The 27,486-nt window shown below is 36.5% G+C and overlaps 1 protein-coding gene and 1 long non-coding RNA gene across 10 annotated transcripts in view; one reads left to right on the top strand and one right to left on the bottom strand.

Annotated features, from left to right (window-relative positions):
- The window catches only part of lrrc7 (leucine rich repeat containing 7), a 130,418-nt gene that overhangs the window by 25,815 nt on the left and 77,117 nt on the right, over nt 1-27,486 (top strand). For 4 of the 8 annotated variants that reach the window (XM_026921598.3, XM_026921445.3, XM_026921521.3 and 1 more), the window contains exon 1: nt 18,649-19,137. The exons of 2 other annotated variants lie outside the window; for them this stretch is intronic. In XM_026921598.3, the coding sequence (XP_026777399.2) occupies nt 19,113-19,137 (25 nt within the window). In that variant the 5' untranslated portion in view covers nt 18,649-19,112. Of the gene's footprint in view, nt 1-18,647; nt 19,138-27,486 lie in introns of those variants that run through there. 2 more of the 8 variants (XM_026921363.3, XM_026921289.3) reach the window with 1 other exon arrangement.
- LOC117599214 (uncharacterized) lies at nt 6,822-18,520 on the bottom strand. Of its 2 annotated transcripts, none has more exons than XR_004579662.2 (5): nt 18,236-18,520; nt 13,707-13,815; nt 8,547-8,689; nt 8,368-8,464; nt 6,822-7,796 (listed from the first exon to the last, which is right to left on the bottom strand). It is a non-coding gene; the product is annotated as an uncharacterized LOC117599214 (long non-coding RNA). The 2 variants fall into 2 exon arrangements; XR_004579661.2 differs by having other exon boundaries at nt 6,822-7,841; nt 18,236-18,518.

The raw sequence follows: 27,486 nt of genomic DNA, 5'->3' as shown, positions 1-27,486 counted from the left end.
ATAGAGAAATCTCAGGCCTTATTAGCTTTTTCTACTTTGAGTTCTCCACATTCACTTAGCTGTCAGAGCTTTATGAATATCTTTAGAAATCAAATTCCTTGCTGTGACATCTTGCAGATTTTATGAGCCGTGTGTGTTGTGATGTGTGTGTATTTCCAGCGATGACTTCATATTTCCGAGGACACGTTTCTTCCAGGAATGCTTGTTCCATAAGCATACTGCCATGGACAAACTGCATTGCTGTCTTGGATAACTGGCAGTCGTTTTAGACATCTTTCTGAACATGATTATCATAATTCAGACCTCTAAAAGAAAACTGATAATCTAGTTCTTATTCCTACTAATAATGGCAGACGCATCTTTTATTCATGGCTAATAAAGCCATCCAGAAGTGGGTAGAAATGAGAACATCTTAAAACTTGTATGTACTCATTTCTACCCAGCTCGGGATGGCTTTAATAACCATGAATTAAAGATGTGTGAGCTATTATGATCAGGAATAAGAACTACATTATCAGTTTCCTTTTAAAGGTCAGAATTATGGTAATTATGGTCAGAAAGATGTCTGAAACAACTGTCCGCCAGTTAGCCAAGACGGAGATGCCGTTTGACTCATGCTAATGGATCAGACCAGAATATCTCCGTCTGTGGTTTTATGTAGATCAATGGGCCTTGTTGCCATGGCAACAGCGACAGATGGCGCATAGCTACGCTGCGGTAAACCCAAGAGGAGAGAAAGTCTGGAGTCTCTGAAGAGAGAACATGGTAGGTGGTGTAACGCTGGTTCTTCTAGTCGCTCCTTCTATTTGACACCCGCTCACTGTCTCTGTGTCAGCAGGAGCCTTTTGCTAAGCCGTCATAATGACTTCGCTGCTTATTTAACATCTCTGTGCTGAATTATGCAGATCAGAATTCTAGATTATACCTAGGTATGTAAATATTATCTTTTTTTCCCTTACACATTAGGACAGAATAAACAGCAAGCCTTATTGGCAAGTAAAGGATGTGACGTGGCTTTAAACTCCATACTGATAATCTGCATGCAGTATGTGATGAAAATGATAAGACTCCTGCTACTCATCCTTTATTAAGCTTTATTATTCTGGAGCCCTTTAAAATATCAACTTGGAAACTAGATTTAATTGGTCCAATGACCTTCTAGGAAAATGTGGGGATCTGGCATTTTAGACGTTACAGGTCCAGGGGCTTCTTATGTAGGAGACACTATGCCACTATATTATCTTCCAGTAAAGTGGAATTTATGCAATTTGATTTTCTTCTATTTAAAAAAAGGTAATTGCAGAGACTTAACAATGCAACATTTATGAGCTCTTCTTTCTGGTGAATGCAGTCAATCCGACAGTGAAATGGTAGCAGATTATGGAGCTTTTTGTGGCTGAGTGCATTGAGAATATAGCTTGCCTAAGACCACAACACCTAGTGAGAAATTGAACAGATCTCACTACATCCATTCCATGCTCAATTTCCAAGACATAAAATACTAACATTGCCAGAATAAATGTAAAAGCAAATGACTGTAAGATTTAACACATAAAATAAAGCAATAAGCCACAAGAGGGTGTGTGTTACAGTGATTTTATTTTCCTGAAAAAAAAAAAGAGTTTTCCGCACACAGGAGAGTCTAAAAGACAGAGGACTTTGCGCTTGGCAGTTTCTCAGTAGGGTAGCGTTCCTGCCTCACGGCTCCAGGTTTGATCGTGCTCTGTGTGTGGAGTTTCTTTGAATGTTCTCCCTGTTTCTGCGTGGGATTTCCTGTGGTTCTCCAGTTTCCACCCTCCTTCCAAAAACATGCCAGTAGGTGGATTGGCTAAGATAAATTGCCCCAAGGTGTGCTCATTTATTCATTCATCTTCAGTACCTTTTGTCATGGATCCGGAGCCTATATCCCAGGAACCCCGGGCATGAGGTGGGAATACACCCTCGATGGGATACCAGTAGATTGCACTGTGTGTATGCATGGTACACTGCAATCTACTGGTATCCCATTTAGGGTGTATTCCCACCTCATGCCCGGTGTTCCCGGGATCCGGATCCACAGCAAAAATTACTGAAGATGAATGAATGAATGAATGAATGTTAATCTGAAGTAAGGGTGCAACACAGTGCCATTATCTCTATCTGTATCAGTTGCATTTTTTCTTTTTTTCCTTTTTTTCTTGTCTTTTTTGGAGTTTTGTCATTTTTTGGCTTGTCTCATGGAAGTTCCACAACATGAAAAGTCACAAAAGTATGACTTAATAATGAATCAAAAAGTATTTGTTGGCAAATTTCTGTGGTATAAGAGGAATAAAACATCACCCTGTTGTTGATTATTTCCATAACTGCATATCCCATCATGTTTTATTCCTTACCTTATTGATTTTAAATTGATGTTCCCCATTTCATGGTGAGAGAGTCTAGAATACAGACCTGAAGCATAATAAATGAGCAGACTATGGAATATAGGAATGCATACTATCATCTACCTACTGATGATACTGCATCTATCATTCAATTCCATCTATTATTCAATTCAATTTATTCAAAGTCTGGTAATGTGGTTAAAAAAATCCTCTAGAATTGGAAAAACAAAATCCTATGTTAAAAAAAAAAAGGACTCTATGACTCTTGAAGACCCTGATAAAACCCTGAGATGTTATCAAAAAAAGAGGTGTATTCACTTTATAAAGAAGATAAATACAATGTGGCAGTGTTCCCTTGAGAATTGTTCCCAGCAATATTTTAAATGATTTATTAAATCGTGCAACGACACGCTGATGGCCTCTTACACTTCTGGTACACTCCTCTAACAGCTCTCCTATTATGTTATAAGAGAAGATGCTGACTTAAGTTATACCACAGCGCCACTGAATTCTCAAATCTGATTGGTCAGAAGGTGTTGATTCATTTTCTATAACAGCAGCTCTGACACTAGTTACGGCTGCAAGGCAAATCACAGGTGGATATTATTGCACTTGTTTAAATACATTATTGTTTCTATATTAACAACCAATTCACTGAAACGTGAATGGTGAACGCATAACATAGGCGTTCCTTTACGTTTTCAGACATAGGAAAGTCTTCAGGATAGAGGAGTGTGTGCTTTCCCATTTCTTGGTAACATGAGAAGCTGCATTTTTGTCTAATTAACTTTGAGAGAGAGAGAGAGAGAGAGAGAGAGGGTGAGTGAGAGAGAGAGAGAGAGAAGAAAAGAGAAGAGAATAGAGGCTGGTGAGAGAACAACTGTTCCTGTTTAGCTGTTATAATGTAAATGATAACAGGAACCAGGGCATTTCACAACATGTAAGTGTAACAATAAATGAATAAAAAAACACTGTCATTGATTAATAAAATGAAATGTAATCATTGACAAATTGCTTTGGTATAAAAGGAGTAAAACTTCGAGACTTCTTGTTATAGGAAAATAATCAACCTCAGGATGTTAATGGCAAATAGCTTCACTTTGCGTCATACCACCATATTGGTGATTATTTTCCCATAACAGCATACCCCGAAGAGTTTTATTCCTTACATCACAGGTTCCCAATCCTGGTCCTGGAGAAACCCCAGTCCTGCACATTTTAGTGTTTTCCCAGTTCTATCACACTCACTTTCCACTCAGGAGGAACTGTTAATTAGCTGATTAGTTGAATCAGGTGTAGAGAGAAAACACTAACATATGCAGCACATGGGGTACTCCAGGACCAGGCTTGGGACCCTGTACCTTACATAACATTCACTACATTCATTACATCCCAAGGGAACAAGTGGCCACCTTGTTCAGTATGAACATTTTGTTGCATTTTGCCAGCCAAATGAACAAATGTTACGGTACTCATTAGTGATACTAGACACCACTTTCTAAAGCTGTGTAATTTTATACAAGGTTGACCTTATGTGTTATCTGTTGCTTCTTCACAGCTGAACTAATCAGAGTGGATACTGCATCTGGCATGCACATTTGCTTTTCAAGAAAGTAATAGCTCACATCTGAACATTAAACAATAGCCGAAGAACGGGGAGACTGTGGCTTTTTCAAACACCTCAGAGACTGAAGCATTGCTTTGCCAGAGAGAATTGCCCTGGCACACAGACAAATGATCACCAAGTCTACCTCAGACAGTCTTGATAAGCCAAGAGATGTAATGAGACACTATTTTTTTTCTTATAAGTTAAATTTGTCTCCTCCCATAATAGACCCAGAAAAGTAAGCCAATTCTCTAGAATGTATTGTAGGAACACTGCAAAAAAAAAAAAAAATTATAGTACTGCAGATCTGCCAACCTTTACACATCTTGCGCAGGAGATCTGCATTTTAGGATCTAAAAGAGCAGCCTTGTTTTTGCCCCAATAAAAATGGCAGATGTGCAATTCGACATATGAATCTGAAATGACTGACAGCTTTATCAGGTGTTTGATGTCACCAATTTTAAGTGACACCCCTTTTAGTTTGGTTTTTTTTTTTTTTTTTTTTTTTTTTGTTAGTTGTTGTTGTTGTTGTTTTTAATGGCCCCCACTTGCAGTCCTTCAAATTATACCAGATCCAGACATCAGGTGCACCAGTTGTCTTATTATGTCTGATTCTATAAAATATCCATTGTGAAATATTGCTATTAATCTGATAAGAAATTATTAAAGCATCCACAAACTAGGTTCTTTACTAACATATTAGTATGCAAATACACACAATTTTACCATGCTGTTTGGTTTGAATGTTTCTAAAGATTTTTTAGCATGTACCTTTAAAAAAATTGCATTATATTAATGCAACTGGTAAATAAGCTTTCAGACTTCAGTACTACAGTAAATAATATTCTTTACACCCATGAGCCAATGGAAAGTTATTAAAACTACAGATAAACTCTGAATGACAATAAAAAGATCAAGGCTGCAATGATAGAAATAAATCAATTTCATATTCATGGACAAACACTTAAGGAACCCGGAACAAGCCAACAGCAGGTAACATTATATTAGAGAAAAAAGGAAGTGGTAGATTTGAGCAGACCTGCGTGAGAGTTCTTCATTGGGTATTTATCCTCTCTCAATGTCAACACAGCATAATGATCTTTGTGCTATAACGGAGCTGAAAACTCTGCTCAGTCAAACAAAAAGGAAGAATGATATTCCATTGTGACTTTTGTACGAACATGCATTGGATCTGGGTCCTGTCATTACCCATCTCTTAAATCAGAATTTTTCAGACAGCAAGATACCAACTATATGGAAAAATGCAAATGTTGCTCCCATTCCCAAAGTAGAAGTACCAAATCAGCCAATTGCATGACTAGTGTTTACTAAAAAGGTACAAAAATCTTATTCTGCATTAAAGGAGAAAGCAAAGCTATCTGGCAAAGCATTAAAGTTAATCATGACAAGCTGATACATCATTTTTTGAGGAGGTTCAGAAACCTCATAATATAGCCTGAGGACCCTGAGCTATCTCCAGCCTGTGGTCATAAATCATACACAGTGAGCGAACCTAAATCAGCTCTGGGGTGCTTCAAGGTGAGATTATACGGTATATCAACATATCAAAATGCCTTTCTATCCGGATCTTAATTGCTGCTCAAACCATGCAGCAAGAAGCACAGCATCTGAAAATGAACATGATTAGAAATGATTGGGATTATTCACGTACGTCCCCTGCTATCACCAGCCTTACAGCTGAGTAACGATGAGGCGCCAGTAGTTTTTGAATGACCTTTACTTTGGATGACCCTTTGTCACTTCCTTGGAAAAAGGGATCAGCAGCAAACATAGAAAACATAGGAACTGGGGGTTTATATATAGCATGCTATAGCTATAGTGGGGTTCAAAAGTCTGAGAGCGCTAGTGAAAATGCTTCTATTATGCATTATTTTCTAATTTAATACAACAATTTACAATTACAAATTATATTATTGACAACAACATGGGTGAAAGGTGGAATCTTTGAAATATTTCCATGAATTTCAGAGTTTCTTAGTATTTGCTATGTCCCCTTTCTTTGCTTTAATGACAGTGTGCACTCGAGCTGGCATGGACTCCACACATTTGTGCAAAACCTTATGATCCACTTTAGATCAAATCCATTGGCGTGTCGTCTGAACACGTGCTTTAATAGCAGAGATTAGGCATGAGGAAAATCTGACCTTTTGTACAAAGCAGTCAATATCACTAATTTGCTTACATTTAAATAGGGACCTAGAAATAGTGCAGAATCTCGAATATTATGTATTCAAGATACTGAACATTTACTTTCTTTGTTTAAAATATTTCAACATTCTAAAACCTTTTTATTTTCAATTTTAAATGTGGTCTTAGACTTTTGGTTCCCACTGTATATATTCTGTAACAAATCATTCTGTACCAAATAAAGAAAATAATGAATATGTAACTTCAAATTTGACAGGTCTGTGCCCAATCAGACACGACACTGTCATAAGATGTGATGTCATTTATACTTATCCTACAGTTCCTATTTGTTTAAAAGGAACCTGTTATGCTCAGGATTTTACAAAAATTACAATAAAGCAGAGCAAATTTCAGATAATTTTGTTGATCATATATTCAGTATTTCTTTATCTTTTCTCACATTATGTTTGTTAGTTCAGCTGCAGGTTCATCTGCTTTCTGCCTGTTAATTAGGCATATTACCCACCAACAAAATTACAATAACGCTGACGTTTTTAAATTAATTACAAGACAATTAATAAAGCAGAAATAATTAAATACAGTACAAAGGCTTAAAACAGTTTAGTTTAGGTTATTGACTCAGAATTTCTCAATACTCTCACAGCTAATGTTAGAAGTTGAATGATATGCTACTTAGCTGTTAGCTGCTAGTTAGATTGCTAACTTGGTGACTACGGACAAGTGGCAACATGGTGCTGCACATGACCCGGCATAAAAATGATCTCAAACTAGACATTTTGACACACTGTACTCTTCTCTAAATAAAGCCAAGGATTTGCATTTTCCCACAGGCCAGGCAACTTAAAGCGGTTTTTAAGTTTTCTTTCACTTTAAATATTCTTAGCTTCCAAAAGAAGTTTTACTTCTGATCTTTCTGATAGGAAAACACTTTATTATAGGATTCTACAGTACAAACAGCCTTTAAGGATTCCCCAAGAGGAAACTCTTGAACATACAACCCTTTTTTCTAAGAGTTTACTAGGAAATAGTCAGCTCTCCAGACAAGGCACATGCTCACATCTACCAGTTACATAAAAAAAAAGAATGGAGACAGGAGGCAGCCATTAATCTTCTGAAAGAGACAACGATCCCAGGATATCCACTACATGATATTCTACTCGAAGTGGACAGGTCTAACCTGCAAGATCTATGAGGTGGAGCTCTACCCTCTCTTTGCCCTCTGCAAGAACCGGCAGTCTACCGCAGTTGTTCCTGTATGCAACTAGTACTCTTTAAAACAGAGCTTGTTTGGAGAGGTATTTATGATAAACCCAAGTCTTTTTTATCTTTTGATCTTTTTCTTTGTGCAAGCTTTTAGTACTTTGAAGTTTAGTGTATTTTACGTACACTACATTTCAATTTCACAGCAGCCTAACACAATGAAGGTTTTTTTTTTTTTTCCTGATATCAATAGCATCGCAGTATGTCTGCTGTAATCCACTGCTTTGTCTGTCTGATCATCTGTTCATTTACCTTGCTGGTAAAAGTTGAGCTTGAAATCCAGTAAATTGCTGTGTTTTTCTTTTGATCATCATTTAGCTGACATGAAGGCCATGGGACAAGCGTCTGATCCTGCTGTCCCCTTCCTTTGTAGTGTACTTTAACTCGGTGCTCTCAGCCTGAGAGAACAGGGCAAGAGACAGGGTTACCATGGTAACAAAGAGCTGGCAGGAAAGATACGAACACAGATATGAATATTGTGTTCATAGTGTTCATATATCTGCTTAAGACATGGATTATTAGGTGGAATTAGGTGCATTATATACTATGAATACATTCTTTCATTCAAAACATGCATATATTTGGGTACAGTGTAGGGAGTTTACTTGTTTCTTTGAGAATGAAATTTAGTTCATGACAGTATTGGCAGTCTTCTATATTTGAATAATCCTAATTTAATGTATATGAAGCATTTGTTAAATACAGATGTTTACAACAGTTAACTGTGTTGCAAACAATATTAAAAAAATTTGTAAGTGTAAAACTAAAAGGAAACTTTAAATTAATGTATACTAATTAAAATGGCTATAACCCCCAATGCGTTTTGAAGTGAAAAGTGACAGCTTGCAGATTTGGTTGATTTGATTGGTCCCAACAGAGTGATCATAGCAATGGTAAAAGCAAAATTTACTTTTATAGTCTTAAATATTAATAAAGGAATTAGTGAAAATGCAATTTATATCTCCATACCTTAGAGAAATATACAGGCAAATGTGTAGGCCTTCATGACATTTTTGACTCGCTTAATCAAGTCTAAGTGGTTCAACATGAGGAGACCTTCGCAGAGCTTGAAAAGGAAATGCTGAGTTAATAGTCATGTAGGGATTAATTATATTCAGCTCCCTTGTTAGGAGCCCTTCTAATAATACCTTGAACAGAGCTTCATGAGGCAGGATCAATGAAAAGTGGTTGCTGTGTGTGCAGTTATTGAATTGCCTGGTAAATCCCTGTGCAGGAGGAGCAGGCATCAGGATGCAATTGCAGAGTAAATACAGACCTTTAGCAGTATTCACTGTCAAAACAGGCAGAAATTTTAAAAAGCACAGGCAAATAAAAGCTTAACTCAAGCAAATTAGTAATTCTGAAAAAAAGAACAGGAAGGCAAAACCAGCCTAACTAAGGAAGGAGAACTGAAAATTGGAATTGTAATTTACTTATTGATTACAGACACACAATGTAGGTTGTGTAACAGATTCTTCTTGCTTTTTGCTCAGGAACATCTAATGTAACTCCCTAGCTAAATGAGAACGTTAGTACAACATTCAGCAAAGTATTACACAAGTTCTCAGAAGATTTGGCTGTGACATTGTATACCACAGTGCTGCTGAATTCTGATTGGTCAGAGGGTATTGATTAGTTTTCTATAACAGCAGCTCTGACAATAGTGCTGGCTGCAAGGCAAATCACAGGTTTATTTTAATGGACCTATTCTGTCATTGTCACTTCTGCAATAACAGTTAATTCACAGGGACATTCACAGGTTGTGGCAGACACACTACATAGTCTAATAATAAGTGGATTAAAATTGCTTCTTATTTAACACAGAAAAGCATATAATCATTGATATGGTGAAGCTTTCCTTAAGGAGACATTTATTTCACTTTTAGGGAAGAAGTCTCTAGTGTCAGAGAAAAAACTGCAACTTTATGCAGCTTTCTAACATGAGAGTCTTAATGACTTTGCGAGGACTGAAGGCTTTGTGCTTTCTCGTTTCTTGGTAACAAGACAATTTGTCTTATTAACTTTAAGAGAGAGGAAAAATGGAGGCTGGTGAGGGGACGACTGTTTATAGTTGCTATAACGTAAGTGATAACAGGAACTTATTTTTCTTGTGGACTTTCCACAACAATAAATGTAACTATAAATGTAAAAAAGTATGATGTGATGTTCTTTAATTAATATATAATGCAATCATTGGATACTTGCTGAGGTATAAGAGGAGTAAAACACTTTATGGGATGGACTGTTACAGTAAATAAATCAACTCCACTTTGTGCCAGGCCACCTCACACCACATTGTTGTTGATTATTTTCCTAAAACAGCACACCTTGTCATAAATACATCTGCTATAGTAATGGTTTGCTTCAGTATGTTATTAGAACATTGTTACCAGTTAGATAAAAAACAAATATTATGCAAAAATTCCTGCCATTAAGAATACTGCAGCAACGTTGAAGCATCTACAAAAGCTTATATAAAAACTTTCTGATAACACACAGGAAACTTGACAGATTAACGTCCTTTGAAGAAAAAAAAAAAACATTTTACTGACATAAAATTGTGTGATAACTCATGAACAAAATGTCTTACAAACCTGGCAAACATAGCAAAGACATTCTTCCCATTCTTGGTACTGATAAACAGCATAGGATTTAAATATCTTAGTAACGCCTTTAACATTGCCATAATGAATAATGGAGTCAAACCGCATGAGCTGCATCTGCTGGGGACCAATGAGGAGGTGAGAAATCACTGTGGAGGTTTCTACGGGCACATATACAGTAAAAATGTATATTACTGTACTAAGCAATGTGTCAAAATATGGCCTACTATTTAATAAAGAACTATGCAGTTTCATACACTTACCTGGTTATTATAAATAGAACATAACATTGTCTCCAATGGAACAGTATAATTTTTCTACTCATTTGTTCACTTCTACTCAGTGTTTTCTGTATTTATGTTACTACTGGCTACAGCATTTTATGTCCAGGGTATGCAGCATGTAGTGCAGTGGGTAGCTTTGCCGCCTCATTGCTCAAAACTCCCAGTTCAATCTTGAGTTCAGGTTATTGTATGTGTGGAATTTCACATGTTCTCCCAGAGTACACTTGGGTTTCATCCTGGTTCCCTGGTTTCCTCCCAGTTCTCAAAACCATGCTGGTAGGTGGATCAGCTACGCTAAATTGCCCCAAGAGTGTGAATACATGTGTGTGTATGGAGCCTTGCAATGGACTAGCATTCCATGCCATTCCCGCTTCTCACCCAGTGTTCCCTGGATAGGCTCCAGAACCACCGTGACCTTGATAAAGTGATAGGATAAAGTGATTACTGAAGATGAATGCAGATCTGGAGTATAATTTGGAGACTTAAATAAGGTTCTTATAGAGACTTACATAAAGTTCAAATCTTATAATAATACTAAAATTGTGTTCTGGATTCAGATTAAAACAAGTCAGTGAATGTAAATCAAGAAAAGGAAAAAAGAAATGAAAATATAATATTTTACAGGATTTAATGTAATAGTGTTGTGAATGCAATAAATCTTGCAAACATTCCCTCAGTAATGTACAACTAATCAATGCCTTTAATAACACTGATAATAAAAAAAAAATGTTTGCAACAGATTTCTTTATTGATTCCTCTGGTTGCTGTCTAGCTGTTGACATTAGATTATTGAAAGAGGGAAAATATTTCTAAGTTATACTTGAGTATGTTGTTACAGAGTGAAGCTGAAAAGTTGCTTATAGAGAAAAGGTGTAGTTATATACAGTATGCATGTTGTTTCTTGGGCACTTTAACTTTGTACATCTTTGTAAAACTTTATGACTTGCAAGGCTCTGGTGAGAGCCAGAGGTCTTATCTTGGAATTTCCGTGACTTCATAACTGCCAGAAAAGATCAATCTTATCAGAAATATTTTTGAAGGTCATGTCGTGGTTTTTTCAGTGCGTTGGAATTGGAATGCATTACTTTTTTTTTCCCTGGCATTTTTTCTCTGGTTTGTTCTGTTGCTGTGTTGTGTCTAGCAGCCAGAAAACAATGCCAAAGTATACTTTGGAGGTGCATATTAATTATTTTGCTAAGGAAGAAAATAGTGTACATTGGTGGTAGGCCAAATAGGCTAGAACCTTTATGCTTTTGTACATAGGGTTGTACATACTGTAAAATATTAATAAAATATTTTGGTTAGAAGATACATTTTGTGTTTCATAGAATCAGATTAATTGAAGTGGTAATTTTCTTTCATTATGAGATTTTGTAAAAGTCCCAACACCCATATTATGCTTAAAATGGCAAATAATTACCGAGGATATTTTCTTGACATTAATAACTGTCACAAGTAAGTGTTGGTATGTACTGAGAAGCGTCATGTAAGTCAGTTAGGCTTGAGTAATCCATTGGCCCTCCGGAGAACAGTTCACTTAGATGAACCCACTGCTAAAATCTGCCCCGACATCCATCCATCCATCCATCCATATAATGCACGTTTCTCAGGTACCGTGCCAAGATCCTGATCTCAGCATTAAAAGGCCTATCTGGGGAAAGGGAAGATAATGCTGATCTTTTAATAAAACAACTGGCGGCTGAGTGCTCTTATGGGGATTGAAATCTATAACGCAGATCGGAGTGATGCTGCTGCAGTGGTGTACAGTGCTGTCCAGCTTGTCTGTGCATGCACAGAGAAAACACAGCAGTGTGTCAAACCCAGAACTAGCAGTAAGACACATTGTCTGTTTTGTGACTCTTTCTGTTTTAACTTCTTTCTGCTGAATTCTTTCTGTTTTGATTTGGAATAATTCTCATTTTGTGCTGCTTATTGTTTAGTTATTGTGTTGTGTGCCATTATTTTAGCTTCTTTTACTTTGTTTTGTTTTGGTGATGTGTATAGTGAGTAGAAGGTGAAGTTAGTGTGTTAAGTTCAAGTTAATTTACTTTTTGACTAATTTTTTTTTTTTTTTTTTTTTTTTACAAATGGCACTTGATTTTATACAAGGTAATCACAGCACTTGTAATCAAAATGACAACTAAATATGAAGGGATGTAATACCACTCAAAGCTTAGAATGATCTACAGTACATTCAAGGATATGGACTAATTTTAAACTCCCTCAGGGGGCACAAACTTCAGTGGAAAAACTTGAGTTCTTTAAAATTCAAATAAATTATAGTACAAGAAGTTCAACTTGACGCCACTGGTGTCGATGGGGATGCCTCAACTTCCAACCTGTCTAGTCCTTCTTGTTGCTAATTTGTATGCCTGAACTACCCCTAAAATATACATGAAACAGGAGCTATTGAAGAAAAACTATTTCGGACATTTGACATTGCTGTGACCTTGACCCTGTTTGGATCAATTCCAAAGTCTACTCAGTACATCTGTTGGTTACAATGATAATTCCATATAACTCCTACAAACATTCAACCACTCGTTCTTGAGATATCAAGCTAATGAGAATGGATGGATGGATGGATGGATAGGGAAAAAATGGTAGATAGCCAGAATATAGTGATATGAAAGTTTTAGTAACATCTAATATTGTGGAACATCCGTGAGACAAGTTAGTTCCTGTTATCACTTACATTATAGCAGCTATAAATGGTTGTTCCTTCACCAGCCTCTCTCTCTCTCTCTCTCTCTCTCTCTCTCTCTCTCTCTCATGAGGTTAATAAGACAAAAAATGGAGCTTGTCATGTTACAGAGAATCTGCAAAGCCGTCCATCCTGAAGACTTTCCTGTGTCGGAAAACTTAAAAGAACAGCTTTATCTCTGACTGTTACAAAGCGCGGACACTGGAGACTCCTTACAAGAAAGCTCGATAAATGTCTCCTTCATATACTTCATATAGTGTGTCCTCCAAGGCTTCTCAGAATGAGTGCATTAACATATACTTTGCAGCAAAAACTATTGTCCATGCTGCTGTTATAGAAAACTCATCTATAACCTTTAACCAATCAGAATCGAGCTTTCAACAGTGCTGTGGTATAAATACACATATATAACTGGACTCCAAGATCATATTGCAACATGCATGGCAGTTTAAGTTAACATGTAACTTAAATAGCTTTATATTCTAAGCAACAGAATATGAAGTGACCAATCTATAAAGAATATGTAAGTAAGAAATTCAGACCATGACAGGGAGCAATGTAGAAAGACATTCTCATACTTTCTCAGTTCAGTCATTTTACAGTCATTTTACTGATATCTAATTGATGGAATTGAAGGAATTGCTTCTGCTTTCAGAACTTCTATGAAGAATCCTATTTCCTGTATGATGTCCTTCTTTACCACTCCACACCACATACCTTATTGCAGGAGCCAGTGGGCTATGTAATCCCTTTAGGAGCTCTGGAGGCATTTCACAGTAGAATCATATATTGGCTTGCCAGCTTTGAATGCAGAACTCAAGGGGACCTAAAAGTATCCAAATTAAGTTAGTGTAGCATATTTTTTTACCTTTGTAACTTTCCAAGAGTTAAGCAGAGCATATTTTGATGCATTTTGCATTTTCCCCCCACTTTCTTTGGCCTAGAACAAACCAAGGCTGATTATCTATAACTTTAACTTTTATATTGTGAAATATTTCTGTCTGACCTAACTACTGGCTAAGCTAAATTTTCACTGCTAACATTAGCCAGCGAGCTAAACTGACAGGATTTCCGAGAGGATTTTTAAGTCATATTTATAAATATTCTTGATTTCCATTGTTAATGCTAACTACTGGCTATCACAGGGTAATTTATGCAGATTATTGAAGGGATTTTTGAATAAAAAATTTAAAGTTCATAATTCTCACTGCTAACAGTAGCTAGCTAGCTAACATAAGCTTCCCTGACAGGATTTTCAAATCATAAATGCTCACAATTTCCACAGTCAATGCTAACTAATCTAAGCTAATCTAAGCTATTTTTTACATTAAATAGAGGATTTTTACATTACATTTATGTTCATAATCTTGACTGTTAACTTTAACCAGCTTGCTAACAAAAGCTAACCTGACAGGATTTCTGAGAGGATTTTTGAGTCACGTGAAATATTCATAATTTGTATTGATAATATTAGTTAAATGGCTAACATAAGCTAACCTGACAGGATACTTATAATCAAGTGTTTCATGTTATAATCAATGTTTTATGTTATATGTTACAAATGTGTCACAGTATATCTGTTTAAGTAGCAGAATTTGGCAATGAAACACTTCCCCATAGTAAAGTATTAAAAAAAGGGAAAAAGAAAAAAGAATAGTGAGGATACTGTGAAAACAATACTAAACAAGCTCCTGGCTTTCCCTGGTGTTGTTGGAGTTGTTACCTCTTACAGAATTAGTTTGTAACTCTGAGTGAATGTCGTTGAAACCCAAATCCTTTATGTTTACGCTCAAATGCCTTGGCATTGTTATGTCTGTCATATTATATGGCTTACAGCTATGATGCTGTGTGTCATGCAGAGGAGGCTGTGTTAATATCTGATGGCATAAAATGTGAATTTGAATGTGAATTTAGGCAGTGTTAACTAGCTAGGTAGGATGTTACGGAAGTACATTCATTTCAGTTGTAAATGAGTAGTAGTACAAAATAAAAATCTATAAGTGTTGATATGGTGAAGGTTTCTGTAAGGAGACATTTATATAACATTTATGGAAGGAGTCTCCAGTGTTAGCGCTTTGTAACAGTATTCTGAATAAAAATGTAGCGAGAGTAACACTGAGCAGAGGAAATGTTATTTTCCCCAGAAATATTGTTGTCATTTTTGCAATGAGACAGGATTTATATTGAGTGCTGCCAATATAATTTGGCAGTGCTCAAATTAAATTTAGTATCCTAACATACATTTGCTGCCAAAACTGCCTGTTATCTGTGCAGTTTTAGCTCTTTAAATAGGAAGTGTTTATACACATACAATGACACAATTTATTGAAATATAGATTAAACATGTCTTACTATCCAGCTGCTCTAGTCAGGTAATTAATTGGATATGTTTTAATTAAGGAATAAAACATGACAGGTCATGTTATTGCAAAATAGTTCATGACTAGGTGGTGTGATGCAGGCTGACACAAAGTGGAGTTACTCTTACCACAACGAAGTTTATTATTTTTCTATGATCACACATCTCAAACTGTTTTATTCTTCTCTTTTAATTAAAAATGCAGTTTAAATATGAGAAACTGGAAGGCACAAAGTTCTCTGTTCTGAAAACATTGCTGTGGTGGAAAACTTAAAGGAGCAGCTTTACTTCTGACTGATGCAAAGCACTGACACTAAGTTGAAGGAGATATTCCTTCCATTGATCTTGAATAAATGTTTCATAACAGAACACTTCACCATATTAACAATTGTACACTGTTAAATAACAACACTTTTTTTTCCCAATCTGTCTTAGATTCCAGAGAGTGTGTACCATTCAAGTCTATAAGAATGAGGTGTTACTACTGGAATGATAACGTATTAGAACAAGCACTCTGATATAAACCTGTAAGTTCAATTACAGCCAGTGCTACTGTCAGAGCTGCTGTTATAGAAAATTAATCAATGCTTTTTGACCAATCGGATTAGAAAATTCAACAGTGCTGTGGTATAAGTGTGATTAAAATGGCAAGGACTGTGTTATATGTGTAGTATGTTTACACTCCAAAAAACATTGCATACATCTTTTTTTTAAACAAGTATTTTAAATTCTCAGTCTACTATTAACAGATGAACACAACTAGATTGTGTGCTACCAACATTATTTTCTTCGACATGAAAAAAACTAAAGTAAGAATCAACTTAATATTCATTAAGGATAATGAATACTTAGGCATTATTGAGATTTGAACAAACATCTTTTGATATTCAGGCACTTGTACACCTTTGGAAGTTTGTTTCTCTCTGACTCAGTAATGACAACAAATTGATCATTTTTAGTAGTATTAACTCTTCTCAAATAAAAACACGCTTGACAAGTCCACCTTGTTGATATGAGCTAATGCACAATACATTTGGTCTGCTGTCTTGCTGTGTCAGTTAGGTGTTGTAAAGCTAATTGCCTATTTCTCAGTATAAAACACTGCGTCTGCATCTATAATTGGTTGCATGACTTGTGGGCAACTGGTGTAAACAAAAGTGACAGCAGAGACTTTTCTTCCTTTGTGGTGATCCAACACAAAATATGTCTGTTGTTTGTGGGGAAGGGAGCTGGAAAACTGTGCATTAGGATAAAACAATGCATTTTTGCAATTCAATAAAAGAAAAAAATCAATTTGTCTGAACCTGATTATTTGAAAAAAAAAAGTAACAATCTTGTTTTGTTTTTTTTTGTTCTGTTTTGTTTTTGCTGAGTGTACTTGTTTACATTTTACATTAAGCTTCATTTACTAACCATCTGGAAAATATAGTGTTGGTGCTGCAATAACCTCAGTAACCCCTCTTCCTCTACTGCAGGGTTTTCCTCTGCCTCTCTCTTGGTTTTAAAGGAAATCCATAGTACACAATGCAGCACAAATTGTAAAATACTATTCACAATAATGCAATAATAATGTACACTGTAGGGAATAAATACAGTAAGCCCTAAAGTAAACTATATTTAACTAATTACTTCAGTAATTTTAATAGTGTTCCTACAGTCCATATTTGCTTGGAAATACTGACATGCTTTGGCTATTTTTTATTTTTTTTTTATTAAAGTAAAATCATCACAAGTAGCATATTCCACATATTTATGGTGCATGTATGTATAAAATGTAACACTATAAAAAAAAATATGCATAAAGTTAGTTCAAATCATGCACATAAACTATATGGCCAAAAGTTTGTGGACATGTGACCATCACACCCATATGTGGATCTGTCACGGCTCTGTGCAGAAAACCACATCTTCATGGAGCTTGCTTTGTGCACAGGGGCATTGTCATGCTGGAACATGTTTCAATTCAGTTTTATTTGTATAGTCCTTTTAACAGTGGACATTGTCACAAAGCAGCTTTATACAAATATATAAATTCAGGATATAAATTTAAGTGTATGAATTTATCCCTAATGAGCAAGCCAAAGGCGATGGTGGCAAGGAAAAACTCCTGAGACGACATGAGGAAAAAACCTTGAGAGGAACCAAACTCCAAAGGGAACCCATCCTCATCTGAGTGACAACGGATACTGCGATTATAAATAAATCCCTTCTATAACTGTGTACTACATGGTCAAATAGTGCAGATGTGTAACCAGAAAATTCATTACAGTTTTCACATGGAGTCTATTTTGGTGAGGTTATCAAATTGTTCACAGATGGAGACTTGAGTGCAAAGCTGTTCATGGGAATTACAGTCCTAAAGCTATCATAGCAGTTGTAGTCTTAAGCCATCAGAGCAAAACTGTTTGTATCAATTGCAGTCCAGAGCCTCCTTCATGGTTTCTGAGTGGTCCCATCCACAGTAATCTCATGTATCTTTAGGCTGTCCATGTGGGGCCATCCTCAGCAGCAGCGAGTGATTTCCAAGTGATGAGAAATCCAACCAGAAGTAGGGCATCAGGATGTGTTAAGGTTTGGGCCTTAGTTCCAGTGAAGGGAAATTATAATGCTACAGCATACAAATACATCCTAGACATTGTGTGCTTCCAACTTTGTGGCAACAGTTTGGGGTGTGATGGTCAGGTGTCCACATCCATGGCCATATTGTGTATGTGTAACTGCCAAACATATCATTAAAAAAGGTTTCAGTCGGTTTTGACAGCGTGAGCCATGTTTCACATGTAAACAGTTAACATGTAGAGGATTTCAGAAATGTACAATGAGGATTTGGTTTTATTAATGGCAGCTTATTTGGATAGTTAAGGATTCATTTCCTAAAAAAGCTTACCTGATTACCTGGAAGGAAAAGCCTCCATTGTGGGATTGGGTTGTAGATTTAACTTTTTCCCTAAAAGTATAGGAGATAGCCTGCATTTATGTTATTTTTGTTTGTTGTTACTTTTTTCCTGTTAAACTGATTATTTTGTTACACGTTTGTCTGGTATTCTTTATTATTTCATTACAATAATGCAGTTTTTTTTACAGGTGAATTCAGCTATATTACATTTTGACCAAAACGTTAGCATACAACGTTAGCATACCATGTCTTGCCATTAGATGTAACTTTTCATGCTAGTCGACGTCTGCGCACTGCGCACGCGCGACCCTCCGCGCATGCGCATTTGGGCTTCAAGCGTCTATTTTTGACAGCGTCGGGTTTTCTCGGTCCACACTGGTCTGCTCTCCTCCTCCTCCTCCTGTAGCGGGGAAGAAGGTGGAGAAGAAGACTTCACCGCTTCGTGCGCTCTGGATAGTGTGGATATAAATAGCTAAATATGGCTGAGGATGGAATTAGACAGGATGAAGAGATCAGAATAAACCGATAAACACGCCTGTATCGTTAATATTATTATGATAACGATGATTTTTTTTTTTTTAATAGAATAGATTATTTGCTGCGTGAGAAGGAGCAACTAAACTGAACATGAGATTAAAATCTTCTACAGGGGATGAGAAGGCACGAGTTGGTTTTATTCCTGACAGTAAGATGCGCATGTGATGATCGGGCTTCGTTGCGGATGATGTGGAGAGTGGTGCTGTATTAGAGAGAGAGAGAGAGAGAGAGAGAGAGAGAATGTGCTGTGATGCTCCGTGATCCTCCTACTCTTCTCTTCTCAACACCTGGATTACGAGCGGAATAAAACACAGCTTAGTGAATTAATCCAATGGACAATTACTCGACGATTCAGTGTAAGTGTTTATTTGTTTGTTTGTTTGTTTATTTGTTTGTTTGTTTGATATCTTTTGCATTGCATATTGTGCATGTGCAGGCAATGCGCAAAGTGTTCACCTGTCTCATGTCTTCTGTGTCTCATGATGACTGATTGAAGCTGCAGGGCTTCAGGGCTCACTCAGGCCCTCTACAGCTGCTCTGATGTTTTTATTATTAATATTAATCTTATTTCTCTTAATAAAGCAATGTTTAACCGTCTAGAGGTTCTCAGGAAATATTGTAGTGACAGAGTGCTGACAAGCTGCAGTGCAAAAGTGACTGATGTTCTTCCAGACCATTCATGTTAAGGGGTTTATGTGCAGCATTTGGTTTATTATGTCTTCCTGCTTGATGCAGGTTAGCTAAACGCTTTATAAAGATTTAACTTTCATTAGGTCAGAGGAACAATCTTGAGTCACCATGGATCATACCATTCATTTCTCTTACACATTAAGTGCTCACACTATTACTTCTTCTGTTTTTTTTCCCCCCTCCGCATCTGATGTACAGGTGCAGCTCACAGTTGGTGTACAGTACAAATCACAACAGTACTGTCTATACGCATTTGTAACCAAATTACATCCCAGTGAGCGTATTTGATGTGGAAAAAATAGCTGATATAATATATATATATATATATATATATATATATATATATATATATATATATATATATATATATATATATAATAGCTGATAGACATCTAGATTTTGGGCAGAGTGAAGGTTTATAATACAGCTGTATGGAACCTGGCAAAAACAGAAATACAGAATTAGTCAAACTTAATACAGACCGTTAAAAAAAAGATGCCAAATCAAGGTGGACCAAAAACAAACCAAAAATAGATTTTTTTTAAAAATGATGTTTTTATTGGCCAATTTACTCCAAGTCAAGCCAAACGAGCCCAGTAATGGCCGTCTGTGGTCCATCAGTTCTCAGTGGGATGCCTCTTCTTTTCTTTATCCATTCTATCATCCTCCATCCTTTCATCAGTGCTGTATTTACTATAACCAGGTCATACATATTAATATAATTGTTTTTATACCGCATTGCTGTTTTCTGTAACTGTACAGCTCTGATAGTAGTGCCAGCTGCAAGACAAATCACAGGTTTATATTAATGTACTTGTTCAAATATGTTATCTATATGTTATCAATAGGTTTCTATAGTAATGGCTAATTAACATTCAATCTCTAATAATAAATGATTTTTAAAATGCTGTTATTTTACATTGACATGGCGAATCTTTCCCTAAGAAGGGAGTATTTAACGGTTTTGGAAGGAGTCTCCGGTGTCAGCACTTTGCAATCATCAGAAGTAAAGCTGTTCCTTTAAGATTTCTGTCACAGGAAAGTCTTCAGGAGAAAGGATGTTGTATTTAGCAGTTTCTTTAAAACTAACTAAATTTTTTGTCTAAAAACTATAAGAACAAGTGAAGGAATGACTGTTTATAGCTAATAACAGGAACCACCTTGTTTCGCAGACATTCCTACATTAAATGTAACTATAAATGGATAAAAAGTGTGACATATTGTACTTGTTCTTTTTATAATAAATAAAAAAAATTGTGAAAATGCTCACAGAACACAACAGAGAATTGTGGTTGGTTAGTTATTAGACAGCTCATTTGCATATTGGCTTATGTCATATCAGTACTGCAAAGGCCAGTACTGCTAGAATGATTAATAAACTATATATTGTGCAGCCCTAACGAGTATCTTAACTCGTCCTAAAAACTACACAAAATATTGTCTCTAGTGGAATGTGCTGTGAAGTACTATTCCGTCTTATTTTATTGAGTTTTTCCCATTCTAATTAGTTGTTTTATATCATTTGAATATTTTTAATATACATTTTTCAGTATCAAGGTCCTACCTCAGATGCAAAACTTAGAGCTTAAAGATAAAGCAAAGTTTGTTGTATTATTGTAATATTTACCTTAGATTAGCCATAGAGACACACTGTTTACATGCGCTACCTGATGCAGCATGCGATTTACTCCACACATGTTAACTAATACCAGGTGCTATTGTGAATTCGGTCTCTCAGTGAATGTGTGCAGCACTATACTCACTCTTTTGTCATGTTTTGCCTAGCTTTTTCCTGAGAAAGAGTGTGAGCAGCAGATAACATTCTGAACAGATGTAAGCAGATTTTGGTGCAGCAGTGTCTCTGGAGCTATAGAAGAGGAAAAGACTTGACAGCTGAACAAACAGCTGAAGGACAGGGTCAGTGGACTGATGTTTCTATGATGAGCCTGTTGCTCTTCAGAGATAAATGGTCCTCCTTCTGCTGGCTAGCCAGGGACACTGGGCCTGAACATACTGTACATGGTCCAAACTGCTCTAGGACAGGAGAAGAAAGAAGAGTGTGTCATTAACATTACACAGCATCTCATGCCAAGTGCTGTCTGTTCTGTTCTGTCTGAAAACATATCCAGCTAGCAGGTGACATCCCTGTTTTGCGTATAATGATACTTGTCATATGTCCGAGACTCCTGTCAGCAGAACTGATCACACTGCAGTTGTTTGTTTTGCTTTTTTCTAGTTGGAATATTCTTGCAGTTCAGTGGTAAGGAAGCTACAATCAGCTTCATTTGGTAACATTTTGCCAGAACGCACCAGATCGAATTATAACATTTTGATGGAATAAATGGAGATCATTTTTCATTTGTCTTTTCACCCTCAGACAAATGGTACAAAAAGGTACAATAGTGATTCTTGTAGTCCAGTTATTTATCTTAAATGTGTTTTAAAGGTACACTACGTTCGATGGGTGTTCTAACTGAAGATACAAAAGCCATATGAGGTTTATATGGTTTAGTAATAAAAAAAAAAAAAAACTACAAAAATCACAGACTGATCCCCAATTCCTGCTTTATTCCATCAAATACAGCCTCCTGTGCTACTATTATTTTCACTATTATTCCCACATTCTGTGCACAGTTTTTAAGAGCATGCTCATACAGTATATACACTTATCCAATGTGAAGCCATAGTGTTTAAACACTACTTTTTTTTAGTTTTGTTAAAAAAAAAATGAACAAATGAAACAAATAAACTGTGAGTAGCCCTGACAATCCTGCAGTAGTAATTCACAGTCAGCACCGTGTCAGGGGTGTCAGGTTAGAATTGCCAGGCATTGTGTATCTATATATCATACACTACACTCAGATACATCAAACTTTAGGCACAAAAGAAGTCTGATTACAGAGTGACAGACAGGAGCTAGCAGCCAATTGAGGGTGAGAGTGAAAGAGTCTGATATTACACTATAAGAGGAGAAAGGATTGAAGACAGATACTTCTGCTGGTGCTTTTGGTTTTTATCTTGTTTATAAGGTAAGGCATTTATTTAATTTGGTGGAAAGCTAGTAAATGATATATGATAATCCGCTGATTTATCCTTGAAGTAGTTTAGCTAGAGAACTTAGGATCACTGGCTAGTGACGAACAGGAGGTGTTTTTTTTTTATTTTTTCGAACTCGCTTATGTTGTGCAAGAATGAGTCAGTTAATGAATGATATTTGAAAATCAAGTGATTTATTTTCATCATGTAGTTTGTATCTTTACCCACTTGTGAAGTTGTTTTAGCTAGTCACTAGTCATCCAGTTAATGACTAACAGGAGGTGTTTGTATGTTTCTTTTTATATTTCAGTTATATCGGGCACAAGTGAGTCATCTGGGGCATCTGTTTGCCCTTGGCCTGCAACTTATAATTATTGCTCGGTGTTTTGGCTAGTGTGGTAACACTGTCTGACTTGGGGAATCTGTGTTTGACAGGCTGGAGAACAAAATACAGAGAGTAGTTAACAAATTACATTGTAGAATACAGATTAGGTAATAAGAATACACACATTAGCAGCATCCAGACATTCTCTACACTGTATTAAGGCTAGCAAGTTAGGGTTAGTGGGCTAGTGTCCAGTGAGCTAGAATTCTCTCTGAATGTGTGCACTCACAGTCATGACTATACCTTACTAGCTTACATCAATATCCAGTTAAAATTTGATTAAAGATGGTGAGACACTTCAAAAAACTGTTTAAAATATGACTGTAAACAACTGTGTTAACTGTAAATAACTGCGTTATTAGGGATCTGTCAGTTACAATTTGCATAGTCTTGTTGCACAGTCTTGTTCATGTTAACTCTTTGCTCTTTTGCCTATTTTTTTTAACCCCAAAATAGGCATTTGGCACTTGTTGCTATGTAACTGCACTTGATTAAGGATAAGAGATAGGAATGGTGCAGGGATGTGAAATGATATTTCAGGCTTGTAGTATAACCTGAAAACACAAGTTTATTTTAATATTTTCTTCACTAAATGCTGATGACCCTGACTGGTCAAGCATCTGTATTGCATGGAATCCAAGTCAGACAGATAATAGCTAGCTAACAGTTTATCCGATGTTAGTTATCTAGGTAGGTAGGTTGCTGATCAGAAACTGGCCAGTTGACGCTACAGTTAGTGACTGATATGTGGAAAAACACTCAATGACCTGCCACTAGCTGTTGTTCAGTCTGTGGCACCTCATCAACTTGGTGCTTAAGTGTACAGGCGAGCAGAAGTATAGCTATGCTAGTGTGTGGCTATGCTTTCTTTCTGTTGTGTAGTCTTTTTTTTTTTTTTTTTTGTAAAAAAAATATCCTGCATAATTACTATTTACATTTACTAAGGGATTTGCTAAAGGGTTCCACGGTGGCAGCTCAGCAGTGCTGGGGCTTGAACTAATCAGTAGCTCAGAGACTTAACCACCGAGCCAGCAATGCCACAATTAACAAGTGTTACTACCATGAAAAGAAACATTTAGTACCTTTGTCTTGAAAGTGTTAGGATGCCAAAGTACTCTCCACAGCCAGTTAAATCAATTCAATTCAATTTTATTTGTGTATTGCTTTTAACAAAGGACATTGTCACAAAGCAGCTTTACAGAAATATATACATTCTGGATATGAATTCAAAATTTATAAATTTATCCCTAATGAGCAAGCCAGAGGCAACAGTGGCAAGGAAAAAACTCCCTGAGATGACATGACCTTGAGAGGAACCAGACTCAAAAGGGAACCCATCCTCGTGTGGTCGTGGGTTCGAGTCTCAGGTGGGGGGAGTGAATGACCAGCGCTCTCTCCCACCCTCAATACCACGACTGAGGTGAGACCCTTGAGCAAGGCACCGAACCCCCAACTGCTCCCCGGGCGCCACAGGAAAAAAAAGTCTGCCCACTGCTCCGGGTGTGTGTTCGCGGTGTGTGTGTGTTCACTACTGTGTATGTGCACTTGGATGGGTTAAATGCAGAGCACAAATTCCGAGTATGGGTCACCATACTTGGCCACACGTCACTTCATCTGGGTGACGCTGGACAGCGTCACTTATCTCAAAGCACTTATCACACCCCACACTGCACCATGCTCCCTCCAATCCTCTAGCACTGCTCGACTAGTCCAAACATCTCTCAGGGTACAAGGAAGGCATGCATCGAGACTCTTCAAATGACATCATAAGACTTACCTCTTCCTAAAGTACTTAAATTAGCACTTAAAAAAGTTTGTATTGTCTGAGCACTTGTTACTATATTACCTCCCCAGCAGAGTTTCTGGACCGATGTTATTCGGAGTTTGTGACCTAGCGAAGCAGTATGAGAATGTATTTATTGATAGAGACTTCAAAGCACTTTTGTAAGTCGCACTGAATAAGAGTGTCTGCCAAATGCCATAAATGTAAATGAAAATGGATAGTGCATTTATAAATAATTCTCTTCTATTACTGTGTACTACATGGTCAAAAAGTGCAATTGTATAAACAGGAGCTTATGAGCAGCTTATGAACATTATAGAATTCATTATAGTTTTACCTTTTAGTCTATTGTATCATATGGAAGTTATTAATTGTTCAGTAATGGAAACTTGAGTGCAAATTGTTCTTAGCAATTGCAGTCCTAAGGCTGTCCAAGGAAGAGCATTCACAGCCATCTAAATAAAATAGTTAATCTAAACCAGTTCTGTTGGCTAAATTATTATAGCTGCCTATGTAAGAAACATGCACTTAAGCCACTCACAGCTGCAGCAGTCACAGATAACCTGCCTGGCCTAAGTCAACTATGCAGTGTATCGTTTGATAGATTCCAGCTTGACTAAATGATTGAGGAGTTAAGTACATCTCTGTGGTATACACTGGACAGTGAAGCACCATCTTATATGAGAAAAACAGTAATTAGAAGATCTGTCTCTTGGTACAGTGAACAATTGCATGTCCTTAAATCTCCTGACAGTCTGAGTGAAGATGGCGGAAAATAAACTGGAGGTCTTCCCAATAGCATGAAGGAAATCTCTCAAAAACTACCACCAGGCCCTTGTCTCAGCCAGAAAAGCTTCTTCTTCAAAGTTCATGCAAAGTAATAATAACAATGTTAGGTTCTTGTTTAACACAGTATCTAGGCTATTTGTGGCTCTCATATTCCTCCCAACCTTAGCAGCAATGACTTCTCAGACTTCTTCAGTAATAAAACAGAGACCATAAGACCTACAATTCATCAGCAGGCTGCCGGCAATCCATTACTAATAACTGCACCAATCTATTACTGTACTAATCCATCCTGTAATCATGATAACCCAGGAATCATAATCCAAGAACGTCTAGATGACAGTTTTGTCAAATTGGGTATAACAAGCTCCTTTAAAACTTGTGTCCTTGACTCAATACCGTCTAAGTTACTTTTGGAATTATTATCAATGAGACTCCTTAAATATTAAATGTTATAAGACATCTGTTGTAAAGCCGCACTTTAAGAAAAAAAACCCTGACCCTGTCAGTATTTCTTATTACTGTCTCCAACGAATGCTTTTGTTAAACCGACTCTTAGAAGTTTTTATCCAATTGCTTTTTTCCTTTCTAAGTAGGAGTAACAAGCATGCCATATTCACCCATGTTTTGCGAGGCAGGGGAAACTGGAGTACCCAGAAGAAACCCACGTGGACACAGAATTCTTTTACATTCTTCTATTTAATTTTCCTCATATTTCTCAGGTACAGTTCCACTGCAGAATTTGAACAGCCTGTATTTGTGCTGGCAGTTTAAATCAGTTTTTCCCCCTCAATGCTTCAGGTCTAGTTTCAAGTTCTGTGTAGCAGTATCTTTTCACAGTGTCTTTGGTGAAGGGGGAAATGCTCAAGTTTACTTATATTCTGAAATTAAAAATAACTGTAAAAATAACACTATTGATAATAGTAATCTGGTTATTGCTAATAATCATTCTGTATATGTGAGCTGAGGATAATTCCATCATATATGAGAGTAAATGTTTTATATTCTGTTCTTGCACAGTATTTGCATTCTCACAACAATGTTTAATGAAATACATAATTTACAGGCTAAGTCATAAATTTTAACATTAAATTCTAAATTACGTTATTCAAACTTCATTACATTACCTCTGGAAAGGTCTTTTTCTTATGGATAATTCATAGGCATATGTGTGCTCTGCTGTTTGCCTTTGATCCGGTAGATTAGTTATTCAGCTTTACAGGCAGAAAACCAAATATGTTTATTTTAAATAAATAAATAAATAAATAAATAAGACTAAACTCAAGATAAATGAATAAGACTTCTTCTTTTGGAATTCTTCCATAAAGAGGTCTAAGTAGTCTGAAAGCTGTAATATGAGCATCATAACTTTGTAAAATCAAGTGTGATTTCTGTGTGCCTTTGCATTTGTCCTTTGCTTTAGCAGTTAACAGATTGTTCTGTCCGTCAGAGCGTTCTGCAGTGATTGAAATCTCTCAGGGAATCCTCTTTATATCCCAATATGTTTCTATGGAGTTTAGTATCCATATGCTGAATCTAGGCCATATCCTCTGGGCCTGCATTCACATAGGGCAATATTCATAATTGGTGACGTAAACTGGGCATGTGTCAATATTTACACGTAGAAAGTCTAGTTCTATTCGGAGTTGGCTTACAGAGTTCAGATTATTTATGTATTTCTATGAAAATTAGCATATACACTGAATTTCTAGTTTATTAGATTCACCAACTGTGTACCGAAATTTATACCTTCTACCTACATTTATTTTATTCTCAGTATAATGAAAAGATGCATTTTTTCGGTCTCGTTAACTTCAAAAGAAAAAAGAGAGGCTGGTGAGGAAATGACTGTTTATAGCGCTTAAAACATAAGTGATAACAGGAAATAACTTGTTTAATGGACATTCCACAACATTAATGTAATCATAAATGGATCAAAACACATAGTTTATAATTAATATATAAATGTATTTATTGGCAAATTGCTGTGGAATAGAAGGAATAAAACACTTTGGGATGTTTTGT

This window comes from Pangasianodon hypophthalmus, chromosome 2, assembly GCF_027358585.1.
Source record: "Pangasianodon hypophthalmus isolate fPanHyp1 chromosome 2, fPanHyp1.pri, whole genome shotgun sequence".
Taxonomy (NCBI): domain Eukaryota; kingdom Metazoa; phylum Chordata; class Actinopteri; order Siluriformes; family Pangasiidae; genus Pangasianodon; species Pangasianodon hypophthalmus.
Note: the sequence above shows the minus strand (reverse complement) of the source record. Positions and strands in the feature narration are given on the sequence as shown.